At 42.2% G+C, this 26,159-nt stretch overlaps 1 protein-coding gene across 3 annotated transcripts in view; it reads right to left on the bottom strand.

Annotated features, from left to right (window-relative positions):
* The window catches only part of MBP (myelin basic protein), a 170,106-nt gene that overhangs the window by 66,121 nt on the left and 77,826 nt on the right, over positions 1 to 26,159 (bottom strand). For all 3 annotated transcript variants that reach the window (XM_030552607.1, XM_030552608.1, XM_030552609.1), the window contains one exon: positions 18,217 to 18,313. In XM_030552607.1, the coding sequence (XP_030408467.1) occupies positions 18,217 to 18,313 (97 nt within the window). The remainder of the gene's footprint in view (positions 1 to 18,216; positions 18,314 to 26,159) is intronic.

Here is a 26,159-nt window from a genome sequence, read left to right as displayed (position 1 = left end):
ATACAGTATAAACCTGTAAGTGACTCTGATATTTGCATTGTCATTCCTTCCAGCATCATACTTCAAATCCTCCAAGCCCTCGATCATGCACAATCTGTGTCTTCACTACAGAGTTATCTCCTCTTCAGTCAGCCTAACTCGGGTGAGAAAGTGGCCAAACTGCAAAATAACACTCGAACTGCACAGAGCGACTGTATTAGCAGCACAGAGTGGTTGCAGATGACAAATCGTGATAACTCAAGCTGAGGGCTATAACTCCCAGCCAGACAGGCAATGAAGGCAAGCCCTATATCATTGCTACCATCCTTGCAACAAAGGACTGGTAGGGCTTACTTTGGAGCCTCTCAGCAACACTTGTAAATCAGCTACAGGAGAAGCTTATGAAATATGCAAGACACTTCCATTTTTCTGCCCTAGAGCTAAGCACAGTATATTAAGCTTTGTCTTCACTGCCAAAAAGGTGAGTTTTTACTCCAGGATAACTACCATGTGTTAACTACGCTGCTGTAAAATACTAGCGCAGACAGGGCACTGGAGTTTTAATCATGATATTAAATAAGAGATGTCAGCCCCAGGTGGGGGTAGAGCACTGGCCTTAGCTAACTGCCTTGCTGTAAAAACTATAATGCCTTGTCTCCACTAGGCTTTTACAGTGAAATAGCTAATGCACGTTATTCAGCAATAAAAGAATATCTCTTGTGCAGTAATGATGTAGCCACAGAAGTTCTCCCATCCCAGGTTAATAAATCATAGTTACTGGGATTAAACAACCATCCTAAATAATAAGAAAAGATTTATACAATGTATATCAAAGAGCTTTAACCATACTAGAAATACAGTCACCTCAAATCATGTAATGCCATTTATAATAGAGAAATAAAATGAAGTGTCCTTGGGATCTTGCCAGACAAGCTGTTTTTATTCTCTCTTTCTGCACGGACCACACTTTGCCTCTATTTTGTACAACCACTCCGGACATTTATAAAAAAAAAAAAAAAAAAACTTTGTTCAAGAAACGGATTTTTTTTTAATAAAAATTTTTAGGTACTTCTAGCCTCGCAATCAAATCAACCAACTGCTTAATGATCATCCCATCTGTGCAACAAGTTTTCAAAGAGACAAATTGGTCTGAGACAGGAAGATCAAAACTGGCTAACAAAGAAAATACAAAGCCAGTGGTTTTCAACTTGTAGTCCACGGACTCCTGGGGGTCCACAGACTATGTCTGAGGAGGCCACAGAAGGGTGTCATTACCATAGAACAGTGGTATTCAACCTGTGGTCCATGAACCCCTGGGGGTCTGTACACTATGTCTAAGATTTCCAAAGGAGTCCGCACCTCCATCCAAATTTTGTAGGGGTCTGCAAATGAATAAAAGATTGAAAACCACTAGTCTAAGCTCAGGAAATAAGGGATTCTTTAGCCAGGAGACATCCCTGGAAGATTTAGAAAGTGTCTACACTGCATAGCAAACCCAGGAACTGATTCAGGTTTAAGTCCAGCCCCTACTCCCAACTGTCCACACATAAAGCCTTCTGACATGTTCCAGAACACGGGCCTGCTGGCTCACCCAGGGATATGGATCTAAGCCTACATCTCACTGTAGCACATGTCCAAGCCCACTCACTTTGCAGTTAGGATGTAGCAGAAGGCATCAGTTGCCATGCTCCTGTTCGGAGAGAGTTTGTCAGGGCTATCCCACAACCCCCTGGGCCTGTATGTCCCGGCCCTTCTCTCCCCAAACTTTCCACTCAACTCCCTGCAACCAGAAGCAACATCCAGGTTCAAATACAGATGCTCAGTGTTTAACCTTGCCTTTTCACACAGATGGCACCACTGTAAGCACAGTTAAGACTACCTTATTCAAAAAACTGAGGAGAAGATGATGTCCCCCTTGCTAGCTGACCAGAAGAACATGCCAAGATTTTGGTGAACATGGAGAGAGGGAAGCCATGATTCTGGCAAGAACACAAGAAACAAGCATGTTTGTGAAAGCATACCAAAGAAGCTGGTGGTGTTGGGGATCCACCAGACCAGCAATCAAGGCTGGGAGTGAGTTAAGTGCCTCAAGACCACCTATTGCAAAATGAAGGATGGGAATCGTACATCAGGGAACTGCCTAGCTACCTTCCCCCACCATGAGGAATTCAACCGGGCACTGGGAATCGGTCAAAACACAGAGCCCACAGTGCAGCTTGACAATCTGCTGAGCAGGGGTGGCATGATTATAACCTGAGAGGCAACACCAGAGAAAAGCCCGCAGTTGCTGGATCACACCCCTTAATGGATCATTCTGCATTCATGTTGCTACTAGGGAGTTTTAGCAGTGAGTAGCAAATATAATTACTTCTGGTCACAGTGATCATTACAAAAACAAAACCTCACCCAGTAATATAATTTATGCATTAACAATCTCAATATTTATGGTTGAAGACTTGCATTTTACGTTAAAATCTTATCAATGTAGTTTTTCCTCTAGTTTTGTTTCTTGTGTATGGGAGGGCTATTAAGACTTACTGCATTTCTTTTGCACATTAGGAACATTAACATTTAAAATATAGAAAACATTGAACTAACATTTAAATTGGTAATTTAATTAGTACAAATTAGCATTATATCATCATATGCCCATTTTTGTTCTGATTTCCCATACTCTAATAATTCCTCAAGCAGGATGAGAAAGGATGAGTGCATGCATACACCAAAAGCTCTCCTTTCAGCTTGCATTGAAAACCCACTGATTTTTGGGATAATTTGTTGAATCTGCATGTGGTATGCCTGAAATATGCCTACATTCAAAACTCCAGCAATAAAGGAAACTCTCTTTAAGCAACATGTAGCTCCTCTGAAGATAATGTCTTTGTACCCAGAGACTAGCTGCAAAACCTGGAGGGCTGAACAAAGCAGTGATGGCACACTGTATGCAGTAACTTCATAAATGACACGATTATTTGCAAGATGGTTTGAAGAGATGAAAAATGAAACACACAGTTGGAAAGAAAAATAAGTGATAGATCAGTGTGTTTCAAAAATTGTAAACTTCTATGGTGGTTTGATATCATCTTGTTAACTTCTACGCTGAAACATTATAAAAGTTTTGTCCTCAAATGGATGAACTCCAAATGAAAAAACAAAAATACATAATCTCTGGACCAAATTCAACCCTGGTATTTTTGTGTTTTTGTGATTGATTTCAGAAAAGTCCACCCATTCAAATCAGAGCTGCATTTGGCCTTTAGATTCTTATGAGTTCAAGAATAGAGCTTTGCAAAATAGATGAACGTATTTGGATTAGAGAATGTACAATTATTCATTTGGCTCTCTTTTGCAAAACATTTGCAAGCTGGGCAATGGAATGTCCCTACTTACTTTGAAACTATCCTGTAACACTAGAAATGATGGACTCCATTCTTAATGGTTAAGAAGACCCAAGAGCCAGATATATAATAGATCTAAGATTGGATTCTTCCTCGTTAAATACTAGAGCCTGACTAATCACATCATTATTCCAGAGAGACACTGGTGTAAAACGGAAGCAGTGCAATGATGAACCAGGCCAGCTGGGTCTACCTCTACCCTGATTTACATCTATGACATCCCATCAAGTGGAAAAATAAAGGAAGGAAACATTTTCTAGGCATCAAATATTGTTTAAGCAGCATAGCTATGCTGATTTACACCACATCACTCTCTGGTCCAGTATATGTAACACAAATCTGTTGCTTTCCTTAGCCATATACTCTTCACTGAAGGAATAGTTTAAGTAAGAGTAAGTTAAAAAAAATTAACAAGGAAATTCAATCAAAAACTTCTAAACAGAAATTAGGGAGACTACATCTATCATTGAACCTTTTTACTTTTTTGCCAATTTCGATTAAACTCGGTTAATGCAAGGATACTTTGGGGGGGGGGGCAATGCTACATACATGGTGTGTGTGTTAGGATAAAACTTTTCATCCTCTCTAAGCCAAACAGGGTGCAACTAAGGAAGGTCCATTTCCATTGCCTACAGTTCTGTGCTGCAGTTCTGTTGGTTATGTTATTATTATTATTTTAAGATGCTGCAAAAGCAAAGAGAAAAATCACAGTGGAACTTCACAGTATGCTAGCACCACAGAGTCTGAACCAGCTGGGGACTAACTTACAAATCCTGTTGTGATGGAGTGGCTTTATATCAGAATGAAAGTATAGCACCATATTAAGGAGGGGTGTTAAAAGATCTTGAGAAATCCAGACATATTCATTGGAGATGGAAAAGGATAGCATAGGGAAAGCACTACAGAGTGAGCCTGCTCTGAACACTGAAATAAAGGAGGGCATTATCACAGGGCTCTGCTGCGATACTTGTAAGGGACTGCAGTCTTGTCACTACCAGGATGTTTCCATACAAGTATCAGTGTGTGTAGCAGAAAATACTAGTTCTTTTCACTTCTATTTTCATTGTTAAAAATAAAATCCTCAGACATGGATTTCTATTGTATATCTCCTTATCGTGCTTAAATGGAACACTGTCATGCCTTTAGAATGGAGTACGAATTCTGCCAGGCTATTGGTCTTACCTTAAGGAATTAAAGCAGGGGCCAACTCATCCTGTTCCTAGGTCAAACCACTTTAAAATACTACTAAAATTTGTAAGTGTGAAACATGCGAAAACCCAAAGCCATTATATCCCCTTAGGCCAGGGGTCAGTTGCAGTGCTTAAGCGGCAGGGCTTGGAGTCTTGTGATTGCACAGAGCTTGAGGTGTGCACGCACACAAAAGAATTCTCTTCCAACCCTCCAAGTTTTGGTGCATCCATTCAGAGGGGTGGACCCTCAAAGCTCCTTCTAGACTTCTGCTTCCAGGTTGCCACTGGATTTCCGAGTCTCTACTTCACAGTCCTACCCAGTCTGACTGGGACAGTAGCCCATGGATTGCCATTCTCTGGCAGTGCTAGCTGTGCCTCCCAGAACCATGCAGAGAAGCCCAGAAGTGTTGTTTACAAGGAAGGGCTGCTGCCTGCAGACAGGGAGCACTGAAAGAGACAACTCTCACATACCTTCTTCTCTCTCTGCTTACACCTGGCCAGCATTTTCACATCTGCTCCCTGTGGAGCCCACTGTTTGTTTTCAACCAAACTTTTTCACACTGTGGACTATTCCTTAAAAGGATATTGCCAACCTGATTTTAATTTTTGTTTTAAATCTTCTCACCCTCACATCTTTCCAATCGAAATGTAAAACAATGCATATGTTGCTTAATGATCAACAATGCATAACAAAAATTACAAATCCAAGAAATATAAACTTCTACATCCTGTACCACGAACAAGCGTGATACTGAACTTGATTCCAGTGAAGCAGTTTGGTCCTGTGGATAGTGCACGGGACCAGAGGTGCACGGAACTGTAGGTTCTATTTCTGGCTCTGTCATTGACCTGTCACCTAATGCAGGGCATTTCACCTTACTGTGCCTCTGTTTTCCCTTGCTCCATTTGTCTCTCTTGTCTCTTTAGACTGTGAACTCTTTGGGACAGGTATTCTATTTGTGTATGTATACAGTGGCCAGTATAACGGAGGCATGATGGGGACCCACCTTACAGTGAGAGATTCAAGAAGCTCAGAAGTCCTCAGAGGAAAAGTTAAGAGGTGAATGAAAGCACTTATGTGGGGAGTTTGAGATAATTGAGATTCTTTAATGCAGAAGACAGAGGCATAACATGATACAATGGACAGAGGTTGAAGCTAGACAAATTCAAACTGTAAAGAAGGCACAAAGATTTTAGTCAGGGATATGGACCACTGGAAAACTCACCTATAGATGTGGTGGGTTCTCCAACACTTGCAGTCTTTAAATCAAGACTATATCTTTCTGAAAGATATGATCCACCTCAATCAGAAGTTGTGGGTTTGATGAAGGGATTACTGGTGATGTTCTCTGGCTTGTGTTATGCAGGTCAGACTAGATGATTTTAATAGTCCCTCCTGGCTTTAAAAACTATTAAACTTAACTGGCGCTTCTAGGTGCTACTGTCATGGCAGCTACATAATTACTATTAATAATCCATATTATAAAACTCATTCCTGTTTTCTTCTAGACTCTGTAATAGAAAGTGAGTCCACAACATAATTAAAGTCAAGTTTAATGGTAAAAGCTGCTTCAGTTCACAAAATAGAGATGAGTTTGGCATATATTGGACTCTATTTCACACTCTACTCCTCTGAATGAATAGTGACTCAAGGTCATAGGAAAACTAGATGAGAGACAGTGGTCAAGTTGCCTCCAATTTTCATTCCTGTGTAGTCTTTTTTCCCCTCACTCAGCAGTACTTTTAATTCACATACATGCAAAATTATGTCCTGTCCTGCACTGGTGCTGAGGAGCAAGGGAAGAGAATACAAGAAGCCTGTTCCCTTTGAGCAAACAAAATAGGACATCTTCCTGGCACTCAAGAAAATACAAGGAGGTTTGCTCTGCTAGAACACTAGCACTCTATGTCCTCTTGAGAATGTAGTGTCTAGCTTTAGTCCTATTTCAGTGGTTTTCAATCTGTGGTCCACAGAATCCTGGAGGCCTGCAGGCTATATCTAAGGGGTTACCACAGAAAAGTGTTTTTCAACCTGTGGTCTGCAGACTATGTCTAAGATTTCCAAAGAGTTCTGCACCTCCATTTGAAATTGTTTAGGGGTCCACAAATGCAAAAAGGTTGAAAAATCGCTGGTCTACTTAATATGCTGTAATCAACACCAATGGTCTCCTGTGCAACTTCAGCAAGGCTCCTATAGATGCAGCTAGCACCACTATGTTCTCTCCCATTAAAACAGGATTTTAAGTGCCTATGGACAACCTGGTACGTGCGCGCTCTCTCTCTCTCTCACACACACACACACAGACACTTAATAAGCACGGGGAAAAATACTAGGGACATTGTAAGTTATGTAGCAAGCATTAAAATAATGAATAAGTAATTTAGTGTATTGCTATTGTGCACATTAAACCATGATGGACATGGATGGGCAGGTCTTCACTACCCGCTGGATCGGTGGTTGATGATCGATCTATTGGGGGTCGATTCATCGCGTCTAGTGTAGATGTGACAAAATCGATCTCCAAACAAGCTCCCCGTCAACTCTGGAACTCCAGCTTGTGAGAGGCGGAAGCGGAGTCAACGAAGGAACGGCAGCAGCGATCCACTCACTACCTGGCCAGGACAGTAAAGTCAACCTAAGATACACTGACTTCAGCTACGCTATTTGTGTCTCTTAGGTTGACTCCTCCCCCCCAGTGTAGGCCAGGGGTTTGACTCAGGTCCCAGCTCATGGTATTAGGGCTGTCAATTAATTGCAGTTAACTCATGTGATTTACTTAAAAAAAATAATTAATCACAGTTTTAATTGCACTATTAAACAACAGAAGACAAATTGAAATTGATTTCATATTTTTGACTGCTCACTTTATATTATTTTTATTATAAATATTTATGCTGTCAAAATAATAAAAGAAATAGTATTTTTCAATTCACCTCATACACGTACCATAGTGCAATCTCTTTATTGTGAAAGTGCAGCTTACAAACGTAGATTTTTTTTTGGTTACATACTGCTCTTAAAAACAAAAACAGCCCTACTTCTTGTTCAGTCAATCCCTAAAACAATCAAATTTGTTTACATTTGCAGGAGATAATGCTGCCCACTTCTTATTTACAATGTCACCTTAAAGGAGAACAGGCGTTCGCATGGCACCTTTGTAGACAGTATTAGCATATCTGGCACATGAATGTGCAAACATTCGTATGCCCCTTCATGCTTTGGCCACTATTCCGAAGAACATGCTTCCATGCTGATGATGCTCATTTAAAAAACAAACACACACACACACAACAACGTGTTAATTACATTTTGACTGAACTCTTTGGGGGAAACCAGTATGTCTGCATCTCTGTTTTACTCGCATACTGCCATATATTTGATGTTATAGTAGACTTGGACGATGATCCAGGACACATTAGTTTTAAGAAAATTTTTCTACGGATTTGACAAAACACAAAGAAAGCATCAATGTGAGATTTCTAAACATAGCTACCGTACTCAACCCAAGATTTAAGAATCTGAAGTGCCTGCCAAAATCTGAGAGGGATGAGGTGTGGAGCATGCTTTCAGAAGTCTTAAAAGAGCAACACTCCAATACAGAAACTACAGAATCGAAACCAACAAAAGAGAAAATCAACCTTCTGCTGGTGGCACATGAATGAAGAAAGTATTGGTCTGCACTGCTTTGGATCGTTATCAATTAGAACCCATCATCAGCATGGACGCATGTCCTCTGGAATAGTGGTTGAAAATGAAAGGACATATGAATCTTTGGCACATCTGGCACATAAATATCTTGTGACTCCAGCTACAACAGTGCCATGTGAATCCCTGTTCTCACTTTCAGGAGACACTGTAAACAAGCAGCGGGCAGCATTATTTCCTGCAAATGTAAACAAACTTGTATTTCTGAGTGAATAGCTGAAGTAGTAGTAGGACTGAATGGACTTGTAGGTGCTAAAAGTTTTGCATGGTTTTATTTTAAAATGCAGGGGGGTTGTAGACAATTCTACATTTGTAAGTTCAGCTTTCATGATAAAGAGATTGCACTATAGAACTTGTATGAGGTAAATTAAAAATACTATATCTTTTTTACAGTACAAATATTTGTAATAAAAAATATAGTGAGTACTGTACTGTGTGTTTTGCAATTGAAATCAAAATATTTGGAAATGTAGAAAACATCCAAAAATATTTAAATAAATGGTATTCTATTATTAACAGTGTGATTAATAGCACGATTAATTTTTTTTTTAATTGCTTCACAACCCTACATGCTATTGAGTTTAGCAAGAACTGCCAAGGATATTCAGTTAATCATAGATACAAACTTCTAATATACATGCAAAATGTAAGAGATGGAGAAGGAAAATCATACTGGGTCAAACTGTTATGTGCCTTCAGGTTGGCCTCTAGTTTTGTGTCCAAAATCAACAGAGGTTGAATGCAATCTTATGGACCACTAACTGACTGAATTTACTTATCAGGTAGTTAGATATCTAGAAATTATTGTATCATTTATGCTCACAATTATTTGTCCCCACAACTGATTGCAGGTACAAAATTAGAGTCCTCTTTTAAAAATCTGGCCTATTAAGTCAACATGTTCATATCTGTGCATAGGGCACTCTCCAGGAGATTAGACAGTCATCAAATGAGCCACAACTGAACAAGCAATTGAGTCAAACCAGAACAAAGAAATATTTATATTAAAAAAAAACTCTCTTAACTAGTTGTGTGTCTTTCCTGACAGCTGGATGTCTCTCTTCAGGTACAGTTCTCTAAACCTTAGTCCTTCTGGCCCATTGGAAATACAGTAATACTGTTCATATACTGTTGGCACAAAATCTTTTATGCCAAAGAAAACTCTTGGAGAAAGAGGAGAATTGAGTAGTTTCCAGTGTCTACCCATGTTTCCCATAAAACCTCTGAACATCAAGAGTATCACAGAAGTGCCATTTATCATGAACCCAATCAAAGAGCACCAAATATAGAACCATGGAGTGAGGTGCAAGGTGCCATATTTCAAAGGCAGGTGGAGCTACCATTCCTGCAAGCACTTCCCAGGAACACCAGATGAGAATCTGGCTATGTCCTTGGAACTTTATCTGAATTCATGAAAGACACAGTTACTAACCAATCATATCCTATGCAGGTCCCCTTTACAATAAGTAACCAAAAACGAAATCTCTGGATATCAGTATCCCCGTATATGTATGTCTCTACTAAGCAAAATTAAGTATTCCCTATTTTATTTTAAGGCTGCAATATATTTTTTAAAAGCAAAAATTTCCTGAGAAATGGACAAGTTAAACAAATACTATGTAGACTGAGTCACAAAGGCCACATTTTCCAAAACAGACTATATGTATGCATCAGTAGTATTGATGGAAAACCATCTGCACTCACCAAAACCAGAATGTCTACATGGAATTGGCAAGTCAAAGGCAAATGCTGTTTGCTTGCACAAATACATTTTCTGGGTAGGCAGAGTTAGAGGCTAGCCAATTTTGATCGATCTCCTTATGTATGAATGCAGAAATCTAAATGGAGTACTGGGGGGGTGGGGGGGGAAGTCTATTCAATAAAAATTTCCACTCAGTTTACCCATGTGCAGTTTACACATTTGCATGTGCAGTGCCAATGGAATGCTGGCAGGATGTTATTTTTATTGCAAACTAAAACTAATGTCCATGTGTCAATTAGCTTTTAAACTCTAATAACCTCATTTTCACTAAAGCACTAATAGATGCAGCCATGAGGAAGAGAATCTTTCTGTGCCAAATTTCTATTTTCCATCTCTTCCCACTGTGGTACAAGAGCTATGAAAAAAAAGTCAAAGCATTTTTTTTTCCTGGCAGAAAGTCTGCAGTTTCTGCTCCTTGTACCCATACTCCCACTCTCTCTGTGATTGACAGTGACTCCACTGTTTTCAGTTAAATTTTCAGAAGTTTCTGATAGGGAGCAAATATGTCAAATTTCAGTCAGAAAGGTAAAACTGTGAAAGTCACAATCAAAAAGCCTCACACCCTTTAGGGTGGAAATGTCTGGACAACTTGAATACAAGCATCAGTATACATTCACCTTATAATGTAGCAAAGTAAAATAATTGTGGCATGATGATAACATCTAGCTTAGAACTATATGTTGTCTCACCAGAAGATTTGTGAGTTAACTTGCCATCACTTGGCATTAGAGTGTCAGCTTGTTTTCCAGGGCTGATTATGTTTACAATCGATAAGACAAGCTTCCCAGAAAGGTCAATATGAACTGCAATAACCTCATAGCTTTTGTCCAGTACATGATAACAACATAGTCCACAGATAAATGGATTTGTTCAGGTAGGTTAACGTATACTGCTGGATTCCCCTGGTCTCCTCTTTTTGGGGTTTTCTTTTAAGAGCTGAAGTGTGGACATGAGAATCTTGTGAACACATTTTATGCATGCATTATATTTCCAAATTGTGGGTGTACTATGTCAACCAGTTTGCTAATGTGTAAGAAGTACTTATAATCTACTGTTGTGGGCAACAGTCCATCAACAGCTATTAGCCAAGATGGGCAGGGATGGCACCTCATCTTCTGGATGCCCCTAAGCCTCTAACTACCAGAAGGTGAGACTTAATGACAGAGCACAGATCACTCAATAATTGCCCTGCTCTGTTCATTCCCTCTGAAGCATCCAACAGTGGCCACTGATGGAACACAGGATACTGGACTAGATGGACTACTGATCTGGCCCAGTATGACCACTCATATCTTTATGTATTGTACCCAGAAAGTTGCTCAACTTGGGCTTTGGTAAGGCTCAAGCAGGACTGTGTTTCAGAGATGGACACATAAGAACATAAGGCCATACAGGGTCAGACCAAAGGTCCATCTAGCCCAATATTGTGTCTTCTGACAGCAGACAATGCCAGGTGCCCAAGAGGGAATGAACAAAACAGGTAATCAAGTGATCTATCCCCTGTTACTCATTCCCAGCTTCTGGAAAACAGAGGCTAAGGACACCATCCCTGCCTATCCTGGCTAATAGCCATTGATGGCCCTATCCTCCATGAACTTATTTAGTTCTTTTTTGAACCTTGTTATAGTCTTGGCCTTCACAACATCATCTGGTAAAGAGTTCCCCAGGTTGACTGTGTGTAGTATGAAAAAAATACGTCCTTTTGTTTGTTTTAAACCTGCTGCCTATTAATTTCATTTGCTGACCCACTAGTTCTTGTGTTATGAGAAGGAGTAAACAACAACACTTCCTTATTTACTTTCTCTACATCAGTCATTTTATAGACCTCATCATATCCCCCTCTTAGAATGTGTTACCACCTGGCTTGGAGTTTAGCCCTGAAAGAAAGGAAATAAGAACATTCCAGACAACTGTAATTGCCACATGGTGGAAGGAGTAGCATTGTAGATAGAGCCGGTTCTCAAGACCATGTAGGGTTTTACATATAAATACCTTAAATTGTACCAGAAACAAACAGGAAGGTAGTACACACTGGGAAGAATGGGTGTTACATGCTTACATAATCAGGCTGCCCTACTTCATAGGTGGGCAGCCATGTTCTTTGCAGAGTTGACTGGAAATTTTTCTGTCAAAAATTTTTTTGTTTTTTTTTTTTAAATGGAACATGTAGCTTCCATAAAATTGAAATTTTCCCTAGTGAAATTTCAAATTGTGCCATAATTTTTTGGTTTTCCATGAGGAACATCAAAACGAAAATTTTTTTGCAGTTAGGCTTGACCCTGAAATATTTCTGACAGAGCCATATGGCAACAGAAGAGTCACATTATCACAGTGGACCCTGGGAGATATAGTCCAGCCACGGAGCCTGGCCCTTAGGAAAGATTAGGGGAATGCGGCTCCTGGACTAAAACTCCAATGAGGCACTATGGCATTTTAGGCAGATACAGTTTAATTCTGAACTGACTAGGAAAAAAAACATTTTGATTTTTTGCAACAAACCCAAGTGAAATGTTTTGATTCAGGAATATCAAAATGTTTTGTTTCGACATTTCCAAAATGAATTTTTTCTTAAACTTTTTGTTCTATGGAAAAATGTCAAAATTTTGATTTTTCATAGTACATTGAAAACAAATGGCAAAATATCAGAATTTTCCCCAAGATGGAAATTCTGGTTTTCGCTCTATTCTAATTCTTTGCAAGCTGAGGCCCAGGGAAAACCCACCAGTACAATGCATCTCAGTCTAGCCTAGATGTCACAGAGAGTCATACTGGAGAGCAAATGATTAAAGGCATTTTAGGCCACTGCTTTCACTTGGGAATCCTAAAGAGTATGGCCTGAATAAGACCCTGAGGCTACTCAGTCATTAGAACTTGAGCGAGTAGTCACTTCCTGGTCAGTTTCTCCATATGTTTACCATTACCCCGCCCATCTTATGTGTACTGAACTTTCATGTAAGATAGCTTTCTTATTGGCTGGCTCAAATACAAAGAGACCACATTATCTAAGTTGAATATAAAAAGAGATAGAGAGCGCGCAACAGAATAGGTGTACTCAGGGTAGCACACCTCCAAATAGCTTTCAGTCTGGCTTTATACAACATGTTAAGTAGTTTGCATGAAAAGATGAAACTCTGCAGATCACCATAAAAAGAGCATTTAAGTCAACATTTCAGGGAGACATCATAACTTGCCTGAGCCACATGCTCATTAAATTATGGGCATTTTTGAAAGTTTCCCTATTGTGGTCGACTCACTGTTCATTGAAAGCCTGCAGCTCTGGAACGCCAATATATATACAACTGCAACATCCACAACAGATGCTGGAGCAGTCACCCTACCTGTACGGTAAGCCCTCTGCACATGGACCATGTCTACCTCTATTTATATGTATCAGTGCTCAGCACGACAGGGCCCCAATGCTGATGGAGGCATTTCAGCACTACCATAAGATAAGTGAATAAAGAATAATCACTCAGAGTAATTTCTGACTGGAAGGAATGTAAAGCACCACTGGGCTCTGCAAAAATGAATCAATGACTCCTGATGGGCATTCATATCAAAATGGTTCTAACGGATGTAACAGAACTGGAATGAACACCTAAACCTTATCCATTCCCAGCAATGGATTATCAGTCAAGGAGGTCAGTGCAGTCTCTTATCCCGTGCCCATGTCTGAAGCCCAACTGACGAGGATCAATGAAAAAAAGAATTCAGTGTATGTTGTATTTGGCCAGCCAAATTCAAGCTAACTGAACCTTCTAGAGAAAAAAAGGTTTACGGAAAATCAAAAATGCTTGAACTATCACAAAGGCAGCAAAGAGTCCTGCGGCACCTTATAGACCAATAGACGTTTTGCATCCGACGAAGTGGGTATTCACCCACAAAAGCTCATGCTCCAATATGTCCGTTAGTCTATAAGGTGCCATAGGACTCTTTGCTGCTTTTACAGATACAGACTAACAGAGCTGCCCCTCCGATACTTGCCACAAAAGGTTTCTCTTAACTCTTCACTTAAATTACTGCTTTTCTGTCCTAACAATCCTGTATGTCAAATGCTATAAAGGGTATAGAATATTCTCTACTTTCCAGGTTAAATATAATGCTGTCTGGTCTAGTGTAACTAAATATATGTATTGTTTTAGAAAAGGGGTACCTAGAACACCAACTCCACGCAGCTAATGCAATGCTTTAAATGACATTCGATTGTCAACTTGGACTCTCCAGGGGAAAGGCAAGTACTGCCCTCTTGTGGCTGATTTCAGAATGACTTGCCTGAAGTCAGAATGTGACTCCTTTGTGTACAAACGAGAGGAAGTGGAAGGGGAGTCCCACCCATTCATTCCTGGAGGGGTCAACCACAAGGGATCAGTGCTACTGTTTAATCCTAGAGCCAGCAGTTGTGGTAGCCTCTTTATATAGGTCAGTGGTCCCCAAACTTTTCACATTGTGCCACCCCGACTCCTCTCTGCACCCTCCCTCCCCCAGGAGTCACAGTCAGGATCCAGGGACGGGAGAGGGGGCATGGCCAGGGTAAGGGAGCCAAGGCCAGGGCTGGAGCTGGGGGTGGGCCCAAGGCCACTGGGCAATGCTGGAAGCAGAGCCACAGCCACCATGGTCAGGGCCGGCAGCTGGGCTAGGAGCCAGGGGCCAAGGCTGGGGCCGGAGCTGGAGAGTGGGGCTGTGGCTAGAGGATGGGGATGGAGCAAAGTTGAGGGCAGAGCAGGGTTGGGTGGTGCTCCCTTCCTGACCCCAATGGGAGCTGGCCCGGGCCCCACTGCACCCTCCCAAAACATTCCTCCATGCCATTATGGGGGGCACACCCCACAGTTTGTGGATCACTGCTATAGGTGATAGAAATGGTAGCATGAGGCTGAGGCCATGGGGGAAGAGAGCTGGCTAGGAGTTACATGCTGCACCCTTTAAAAATGTGGCAAAGGTGTTCAAACTCCCTTGGAGGAAGCTTTCTGTCAAAGCTCCTATGGGGCTCCTGCTGCCATGTGGTCCCTCCAAGCAAACACTCAAATGCAAGACTATGTATTAAAACTAAAATTCAGTCCTTCATTCACATAATACGCAACAAAAAATTTAGAAAACCTGATTTATGAGGAAAGGTCACAAAAACTGGTCATGTTTAATCTTAAGAAAAGACAACTGAGGGGGACCTGATAACAGTCTTCAGATATGTTAAGGGCTGTTACAGAGAGGACTTGATCAACTGTTCTCAAAGTCACAGAATATCAGGGTTAGAAGGGACCTCAGGAGGCCAACTAGTCCAACCCCCTGCTCAAAGCAGGACCAATCTCCAGGCAGATTTTTACCCCAGTTCCCTAAATGGCCCTCTCAAGGACTGAGCTCACAACCCTGGGTTTAGCAGACCAAGGTTCAAACCACTGAGCTATCCCTCCCATTGAAGACAGAGAAGACAAAACCAGCTTAATCCATGGCAAAGGGGGATAGATAGTGGGAACAGCTTTCTAACTAGGAAGGTAAGTTATAGAATAAGCTTCCAAGGGAATCCTCATTACTGGAGGTTTTAAAGATTAGACAAACACCTGTCATGGATAGTCTAAGTATACTTGGTCCTGCCTCCATGCAAAGAGCTGAACTAGAAAACCTCTCTAGGTCCCTTGCAGCCCTACATTTCTATTATTCTGATTAGTATGATATACAGGCAAGAAATAAAAGGTTAGATAAATTGTGGGAGTCTAACCTAAATATTTAAAAACACAGAATGACAAACACAGGGAAAACACACCCTAAGGTTTTGTCTTTTTTATCATTATTTTTAAGAACTGTACTATGCATTTTAGAAATTGGTCTACATTGGGAAGGTGCAGGGAGGAATCATGCTACTATATAATTCCAAGGAAGGAAATCTGTCTGGCAATTTTTTTTTCCCCAAAGTTTCTGGGAAACACACAAGAGGTGCTGCCAGTCCAGCCTTTGAAGGCAGCATTGTTTGCCTTCAACTGGCCAGTGTGAACAGCCCAACTGGATTATGGCTCCAATGTATAATAAAAGGCGGTTCCTATCCCATCCTGAAGAGTTTACATAGAGGAGACAGACCAATGGTCGGAGCAGAAATGAAGGCAAAGGGTTGAGTGAAATTCACACAAAAGGTCAGTGGCAGAACTAGCATACCTCCCAGGTTTCTTGGCTCCCAGTCAAGTCCCCTATGGACCATGCTGCTTCCCTTAATTCACACTTCTTCCCTAATAGCAGAAGTTCATGTATTCATGAAATCAAATGAATTCAATAGAGCCAGGACCAGCTCCAGACACCAGCGCAGCAAGCAGGTGCTTGGGGAGGCCAACCAAAAGGTCCGGCTCTTTGGTGGCAGGTCCGTCAGTCCCTCTCGGAGGGAAGGACCTGCTGCCGAAGAATGAAGCAGCGGTGGTAAAGCTGCGGCCGAAGTGCCGCCGATCGCAACTTTTGTCTGTTTGTTTTTTTGGCTGCTTGGGGCAGCAAAAATTTCCAAAGACTCTACAGTTGTTTATAACAGGTCCACAAGTGCAAGAGATACATGTAGAAAATGAGGGGCCATTGGGAAGATCATTTAAATGAGAGTTGCAAGTCACTCAAACTTATGCCTTTATACAAACAATAAAATAAAGGCAAACAACCAATAATATAGATCTAAACAGAACAAGAAAGATACAACTGAATGCATTTTTTTAGAACAGAAGTTCTGCTCAAGATATACAGCCAATATTTTCAGAAATTACTAGTGGTTTTTGGATGCTTCAGGTTTTCAGATGTCCATCAACAGACATCTTCAGGAGGCCCAAATTCCAGAGGACAGGTGCTCAGCAATTCTGAAAATCAGGATCCTTCAAGGTACCTCAAAGATCGGCCTACAAAAGTTTTGGTACCCCAAAATTACCTGATTCTTTTGGAAACATCTTGGCCAGGTGCATACATATTTCAAAAGTATCAACTGGTAATTTTGGGTGCTCTCAGTGTTTGGCTTAAGCATAACAATAAGCTGACTGATTCTTGGGGTGGGGAAAAGGGGGGAACAAAAAACCAAACAGCTGACACCTGAATAAATACAAAAAAAATCTTTAAACTAAAGGGTGCAGCCAGCTCTTTTTAACTCACTGATTTATGTGGAATATACAAGAGGCTTTGGTCAGAAATCTCTTCCTTCAGCTACAGGTGAGGCTAATTTTATTATCTACATTTTCCAGGCATCTCACGTGCAGACCTATTCCAAGGAGTTCTCTTGAATCCACTAGAACACACTCAGCACTACTCTCATATCCCTAGTAAGCCAGCAATGACTGACTCATCAGCACTAAGTCTCAGCCCCAATAGAATGGCTTGAAAGCGTGTGACAAAATTAACTTAAACGTAAGACAGACATGCACACTACTGGACTGCACAAGCATTACAAGGGCTATAGGGGATTCTTAAACTAAGATGATAGGAACACAGCATTAATTTTGCAGCTGTTCTGTCAATAAACAAGTATAGAGAGAACCAAACATACACTGAGACAGAATTCATTTTCTTATAATAACCCCTCCTTGCATGTTTTTTTTCCCCCAGGTGAAACTCTCTAGGGAAGCCCAGAAACTACAGATAGAATAGAAGAGGAAAGCTGGGAGCATCCATGGCAGTAATACACCCTGAAAACTGATGTACCTGTCTTCAGAGGACTTTACAGTGGACTGAAGAATTGACTCTGAAAATTAATTTTATCCACTGCAGGTTTAAATTATTCAAATGCATCGTTTCCGCATTTAGTAAAAGAAATTTAAATTACTCAGTTTCTACTCCTTTTGCACCCTGGGAATAATGAATTCCATGCTGCATTTCACAATTAGTTAGAACTGTCCAAAATTCTTAAAACTGGTGCAGTAAGGCTGCCTTAATTTCCCCAGATTCCTAAGGTTCCTGCTCTAGAAAGCAGTGCTGCCCACAGATCCATTGGCTGAAAACCTTTGACGTCCTTCTCCACACTATCATCATCACTGGCTTTAAATGGACTTACACTGCCACAAAACCATTGTTTCTTTTCCTAATCACAGTCTTAAAGTAGGAGAAAATGTTTATTATAAGAAAGATCTGTAAGCATGAAAGAATATGAATAAATTCTTTACATAGTAATAGCACACTACTGTTGGCTTAAACTGTGCTACAGTGCAAACTTTATTTTCCAGTTCTTCAGATACATACCAAACACTTCATTATCTTCTGAGGGTTGTTTGGTTAGTCTGGTTGATTTAGGGCTTGCTTTATTTTCAGCTTCCTCCACTTCCTCCACTTTGGTCTCCTGTAACACAAATACTTCTTTAGATATACCATTTCAGGTAGCAGCCACAAGGAATATTATTGACATTATTCATCAGCAAAAAAAAACAACCAAAACAGAAAACCCAAACCCCTTTGAAACAAATATATTTCTCTTAAATATGTTTTTATTAAATGGATACATTCTTATGTAAATGATGAGACAGTGCTTTTACAATTTCATGCACATGCATGCATATATCCAGAATATATAGAAAATAAACCACAGGAATTATTTATTTATTTAACTATCTTCATGAGTTTGGGGCAAACAGGTCACTGGAAGCTCCTCTTCTGTCACTTTCTAATTATGTGGTGGTAAACCCAAACTGATGCATCTGCTCTGCATTTTCACCAGGGATTATTTTATAAAGAATTTCCCCCTCTCCCCACTCCCTTCATTGGAAGCCATTTTAGATAGTTATGGTTACTGTCAGCAACATGGTTGTATTACTTGTCTTCACTTACTCTTTCTTATTTCTGTAATCCAATTTTCTATACTGTAATAAACTAAAATTACACGCTCCTTGAGGCAGGTACTCTCTTCCTTTAGGTCCCAGGAAGACCTAGCAGCATGGGACCTCAGTCTGTTTAGGGCCTGTAGGTAACATTGTAATACAAACAGCCAGCAATATTGATAATAGTATTTATACAATTGTAATATGTGATGTCACATGCCTGTCATTCCCCACCCACTGCCATGACAGTGTGTCTCCAATGATGGAACCAGCACAGTTCTACACCACATGAAGGGGCTGGATTTGGGGAAAATGCACACTCCCTGTGCTCCACAAAGGGTCCATGCTTGCCCACACACAAGGAGACTTGTGGTAACACTACCAGACCCTTGCAGTCACTCAATAGGCACCTACTTATTGGCTGCTTCTTTCCCACCATGCCCCCTTCACACATACAGAGCCTGAGTCCATTTCTGTGGTGTGGTCTAAATGGAAGAAGGCTGCTTAGCCAGGCACTGAGACACTTGGACAGAGGGGAGAACATGAGGGATAAGGGGATGGTTTGGGGAGAAACTACCGCACAGGTACTAGGAAGATATAGGCCTTTGACATTCTGCACAGATTTTGTCCATTACTAGGAGCATGTCTACACAGCACCGTAAACCCAGGTCTGCAGAGCCCAGGCTTGTGATGAAGGGAATGTTGACACTGCAGTTAAAAAACCTGCAGCTGCCCTGTTCCAACTGATTCAGGCTCTCAGGGCTCAGGCTGTTTAACCCTGGTGCATAAGTTCTGGTTCCAGCTGGGGCTTGGGCTCTAGGACCTTGTGAGGTCCCAGAGCTCATGCTAGAGCCCAAGCATCTACACTGCAATTAAAAAGCCCCCTAGCCTGAGCCCCGTAGCACAAGTCAGCGGGTACAGGCTAGCTGCGGACATCTAAAGCAGCGTCGCCATACCATCATACCGCCAATGCTTGAGTGTCCACACTACATTGTAAACTGGGCCCGGGTCTCTCAGACATGCTAACACATCCGTACCTCACTACATAGACCTTCTGACTTTGGTCTGCAGCTTGAGCTGCAACCACATCACAAAATGACAGGGCTTGGACTCAAGTCACAGTAAGACACAAGTCACAGTAGGACACAGGCTCTGACCCACCCCGTTAGCAGGATCCCAGGATCCGGATCCTGAGTGCCTGCTGACCCGAGTCTGCCTGATTTATGTATGGAAGGAAGAGGATCTTGGGCTTAGTATGCAGTGTAGACATACTCTGTTTTTCTTGTCCATTTAGACTGTAAACTCTTTAGGGCTTAAATCATGGGAGAAATCCTGTCTGCAGTGAGGTCAGTCATTGGCAAAAACTCACATTAATTAGAAGACAACCAGGATTTGCCCCATGTTTTCTTCTGTGTTCCTACAGCACCTAGTACAATGGGGCCATCAAGATGGAGGCCTCTGGGTGCTACTGAAATAAACTGTTAATAAGGAGTAAGACCGGCCAAACAGAGCTCATTTTTCATTGATCTCGTTTAACCTGATAAAACTGGTTATTTCAAAACATCAAGAAGAAATTCTATATGTATTTAGGAAATTTAGCAAAAACTTGTTCATTTTATGTGTGAACTTTATAGTTTTCACCTTAAGATTAGTTTAACAGCTTTTAAAACTGACAGTTCTGTAATGGGAGCTTGCAGTGCATTCAGTTCCCATGCCAACCTCATAGCTGTCAGTGATGCACATAGCAAAGTAATAATAATGACAATCACAAACACCCAGCTTATAGCATTGTGTACTGGCATTGTATATACCAGTCAGGTACTCAAAACAGATGCATGCCAGACTTCCTATCTGCATGTATGATCAAATATTTGGAAAAAGGCCCAAAATGACTAATGCAGCATTAAGTACTTCTGGAAAGGGTTTATTAAGAGCTAAAAAGAGAAGAGAGAAAGAAACATCAAAAGGCTTTTACCCCAATTTTCAAGAGCAGACAGTATATTAAACTACTCAAATAGCTGATCACTGAGAATGCTATTCAATAAAAAAACTGGATGATTCACAGGATTAGTAATTAATTAGCTACAGGATACTTCACTTTGAGGATACCACTTTTGGCACAGGTCAGTACTAATGAAGTATAATCTGACAGCTTCTCAGTGGCTAATATGAAACAAGCTGATGGAATGTATCTAAAATTCCTAGTAGACTGAAGCCCATATTCCAACTGGCATCTCTTGACAGTCTCAACAGATATGCCAAGGGCTGACTATACATGGGTGTGATTCAAAGCATCCTGTACTCTCACCTTACATTCTACTGTAATAGTCTTGCACAAAATATGCTTTGGGAGGTATAATTTGAAAACTAATCATATGACGGTCAATATCATCATGGTGGAATGTATGCAGCAACATTATATGTAGAGTTATGAATTCTCCCTGAATTATGCTGTGGCACATGTTCGAACCATGCAGCCCCATGTAGGAAGGACTAGTCAAGCAGGTCTTAATGAGATCTGTGTGCACCTCAGTTTGCATATAGGCTGTAAACAGAATCCTCAGACAGAAAGAGGGGAAAGAAAGAAGATAAAGAAAATCTGCACTGCAGCATATACAGGAGAAGAGAAACAGCCTGAAGCCTCCTCCCTTCTTGCTCTCAGCTTGCAAGAACTTTCCCTAGGGGTAATTTGCAGGAAAATGCATTTCAAAGGGTGACTGAACTATAAAATTGATAGGCATAAATATCTAAGATGATGAAAAACAGCCATGGCCTTTGGGAGCAGATCCGGGCCTGAAAGTTTGGTCAGCAATGTATTAAAAACCTTTGGAAGAATTTCACCTTGCAACTTAAGAACAGCCATACTGGGTCAGACCAGTATCTTGTCTTCCGACAGTGGTCAATGCCATATGCCCCAGAGGGAATGAACAGAACAGGTAATCATCAAGTGATCCATCCCCTGCCACCCATTCCAAGCTTCTGGCAAACACAGGATAGGAACACCATCCCTGCCCAGCCTCGCAAATAGCCGTTGATGGACCTATCCTCCATGAACCTGGGGCACAGGGAAGAGGAGCAAGCACCATACTGTCTGTTTATATAGAACATCGCTGTTGTTTTGTCAGTCAATACCAACACAGATCTTTCTTCCAGATGGGTTTGGAACAACTGGCAAGCAGAGTGAACTGCTCTTAACTTTCATTGCACATCCATGTCAGGGAGCTCTGCCTGGGACTAGAGACCTTGAGTTCCGAGTCTTCCTAGGTGTGTTCACCATCCCATTGCATCCATGACTAGAGACAGCGAGAGCTGGGGCCTGAAGAAGGGTACTCCTGCACACACCACTTGCTGGCTGACCCACCACAAGAAGGACTCAATAATTACAGGAGGAGGAATGACTATCTTGTCTAGAAAGTCCCGTTTGGCCTGTATACTGAGGCCAGCCAGGCCTTAAGAGGTCCGAGCCACGGTCTCCATGCTGAACTACATACATACAAGAAGCCCTACGACCAAGCAGCTTCAGCCAATTTTGCTCTGTAGTAGTGGGGTATTATTGTAAGTCCTCTTTGATGGCACTCATGATCAGAAAACACGATTCTGGAAGGAATGCTTTGGCCTGACTTGAGTCTAGTAGAGCTCCAATGAACTTATTCCTCTGAGTGGGAGGTTAGAGTTGAATGTGTCACATACAGTATCAGTCCGAGCCTGTAAAAGTTGATCTTACCAGGGTCACCTGCTCCTCCACCTGAGCTCTGGTATGGCCTTTGATTAGCAAGTCATCTAGGTATGGGAGTACTTGTACCTGTTGCCTCCTCGGGAAGGCAGTTACAACCGACATGCACTTGGTGAACACCTAAGAAGCCACCAATAGCGCGAAGGGGAGAACCATAAATTGATAATGGGTGGCGTTGACCATGAAATGGAGGAACCGCCTGTGGGATGGGACTATCAACACGTGAAAGTATACATCCTTCAAGTAGAGGGCAGCGTACCAGTCCCCCAGATCCAGGGAAGGGATAATGGAAGCCATTGAGACCATGCAGAACTTCAGCTTTTTCATGAATATGTTGAGGTTTCACAGATCTAGAATATGCCTGACTCTACCCTTGGCCTTCAGGATTAGGACATATTGGGAAAAAAATCTCTTGCCCCAGAATTCCTGAGGGACCTCCTCTATTGCTCCATCATCTAGCAGAGTTTGCACCTCCTGTATGAGGAGCTGTTCATGAGAAGGGTCCCTGAAGAGGGACGGGGAACAGATTTGGAGAAAATATCCCAATTCTACCATTTGTAAGACCCATTAGTTCAACATGATCCAGGCCTGGGTATGGTAGAAATGAGACAGATGGTTCACAAAACAGGGGAAAAGGATCCAGGATTATGTCTGGTGCATTTCCCCAAGACATATCTTCAAAAGTTTTGCTTCGGGTCTAAAGACTGCTTTGCCAAGCCCTGGCTCTGGCTGAAAGAGGGCGGAAATGGCCACCTCCTATTATTTCTGCCCTGCTTCCTGTTATCCTGTCTAGAATAAATACGGTAGAAGTGTGGGGGAACCTGAGGTTTGAAATGCTTCCTTTGGGGGTCTGGTGAATGGAGCCCCAGATTTTAAAATGTCATTCATGAGTCTTTGAGACTGTGGAACTTGGGAGTCCGTTTTCTTTGAGAATGGCCCTGATCCATCGAAGGGCAAATCCTGAATTGTCTGTTGGACCTCGTGCTGGAGGCCCGAAGCCTGCAGCCACAAGCTCTTTTACATGGCTATAGCGGTCAACATTGTGCAGGTTGCCGAGTCCGCGGAGTCAAGTATGGCTTGCAAGGAGGTCCTTGCTATAACCTTGCCATTTTCCATGATGGCCCCAACCTCTGACTGGGATTCAGTTGGGAGCAACCCCTTAAACTTATAGTATTCCAAGAATTGAAACTGTAGCTGCTGAGGACCGCTTGCTGGTTGGCAATCTGAAGCTGGAGCCCTCTGGTAGAGCAGACCTTTTGGTTGAAGAGGTCCAGCTTCTTTGCCTCCTTGCCCGATGTCTCTTGCACGGTGCCGGGGGCTGTACTGGCCCTGGTCTCATTGGTGGCTTTGATCTTGGCCTCCCCTGCCTCACAGAGGTTCCTGGGCCATAGAGGATGTTGCGGCAGCCCACCTTTCCAAGGCAGCCAACAGAAATCTGGAGCCCAGCCCAGGGCTTGGTGGAACGGCCATGGGGTCCAAAAGGGCCACAGCACCAGCACCTGCCATTGCGGTAGCCAGAGCATCATGCTGAACTGCTGTCCCTCCTCCTGTCTCGAACAGTGCTGCAAGCGGTGCCAGCTTCATTTCAAGACATAGGACTCTGGTTCTGAACCTAGAGACCACAGCGGTGCCAAATGGGGTGGTACCAAGGATCAGTGTTGAGGGGACGGCAACCAGTGCTGCATCATGGCCGGTTTGCCCTTGGAAGGTAGGGCACTTCTCTGCAGTGCCTGCCGAGCTGTCGTAGCTATGAGGTGCCTGGCCATCTTGAACATGCCCAGGGTGGATAGAAGATCCAGCTCCTCTACTGGACACTCCCATGTCGGAGTGTCCACCATTTCCGGACTCGATGGACCTCTCTGCGAGGCCAGAGTCGATGGTGCTGGCTTAGCCAGAGATGGGGCTGAGTGTCTAGGTGGAGGATGCACTCCGATAGCACTTTTGCACTCTCCTACTCTAATTGTGGGCAAACACCCCCCCCCCCGCTCTCTTCTGGTTCTTGATGGCACTGGCGAGTGCTCTTTAGTAATGGGGTACTGCTGAGTGTGAGCGGTGATGGATTGCCATGGTGAAGGTCTTCGGTGCCAGGGAGTGGCGGTGCAGAGTCTCTCTGGACCCAGAGTCCTTTTTTGGAGCCACAATCTCTCTCACTAAGGCCAGTGCGCTCCGAATAAAAGTGCTGGGCTTGGGTCCGATGCAAGCTGTGCCAGCTGGGCACAGAGAGCTGACTCCATGAGGAGTAGTTTTAACCTAAAGTCTCTCTCCTTTTTGGTTCTTGGGTAGAAGACTTTGCATATCTTGCACCTGTCAGTCTGCTTGGGGAAGGCCCACCACTTTAAGAAAGAGTCGTGGGGGGTTGTCCCTGTGCAAAGGCTTCTGGCAGGGCCCACATCATTTGAACCTGCGAGATCGAGGCATGCCCCGGTCCCTAGGAGGGGAGAATGCAGTGGATGAAACTCCAGCAGAAACTTATCTAACTCTATAAACTACTTGAAATGCTAAACTCTAAGTTAACTATTTACAGGTACAAAGAGAAAAAGTACAAGGGGATCACTTGCCGTAGAAAGAGAAGGGAGCAGCTCTAACAACCATCACAGGTGGTAAGAAGGAACTGAAGAGGCAGTGAATTGGCAGAGGCGTATACACACCGCCATAAAGGCACGACTCCAGGGGGCTCCATTGCTGAACAGATTGATACCGCTAAGGGAAAAATCTTCTGACAACTGTACATGCGGCGCGCACACGTCTACTTGGAATCGACATGAGCAAACACTCGAAGAACCAACATTACTGGAAGCCAGAGCGTGACTGGTATATGCTGAACAGACTACTGAGATCAGAGCTGTTGGACCAGGGCTGTAGTTAAACACAATCACTCAGGATGTGATCTGCCTGCTGGCAGGCTGCTTGTGAGTGAGCTGGATGCTACAACAGAAAAGCATTGGGAGGCACCCAAGATCACAGGGCAGGAGTGACACAGCCCCTCGCTGGCCTGGATTGCACCCTGGAATGTCATATGAGGTACCACTTGAAAACTAATAACTCACAAGCCAATACTACCAGGGTAAATATATGCAGCAACATCATATGTAAAGGTTATCAATTCCCCCTGTATGATGCTACCTGTTGAAAACCAGACAGCCTTGATCAGCAAAAGTTGTTAAACAGGCCTATTTTAAAACAAAGGAATGTGTGTTTACTTCAATTTACATACAAAACCTTGCTAGATTAAATTTTAGATTTAGATGTGTTTTCACTTTTATTTGCTTGTAACCATTTCTAACTCTTGCTCTTATATTTTAACTCACTTAAAATGTAATCTTCTTTTGTTACCAAACTTGATTTACTATTAATATAAACCAACAGTGCTCTGTTTGTACTAAAGTGAATGTCAATTCCAGTTAACATGGCAAGCTGGTGGGTTTTGTCTCCTTAAAGGATCAAAACAGATTTTATTATCTCTCTGAATGTTGCAGGAGAAAGCTGGACAAGGATTGGCCTAGAGTCTCTGAGAATTTGCATCTATCTCCTGGTGACTATTGAAAGCAATCCTGGAGATTTTAATAGGATATTTTAAGAAAACAACATTTCGCCATGTTGGGGAAATAAAATCTCCCAGAATAGCTTCATTCAGGGTT

This window comes from Gopherus evgoodei, chromosome 2 (assembly GCF_007399415.2).
Source record: "Gopherus evgoodei ecotype Sinaloan lineage chromosome 2, rGopEvg1_v1.p, whole genome shotgun sequence".
NCBI classification, from domain to species: domain Eukaryota; kingdom Metazoa; phylum Chordata; order Testudines; family Testudinidae; genus Gopherus; species Gopherus evgoodei.
This window is presented reverse-complemented; position numbering and strand designations above follow the sequence as displayed.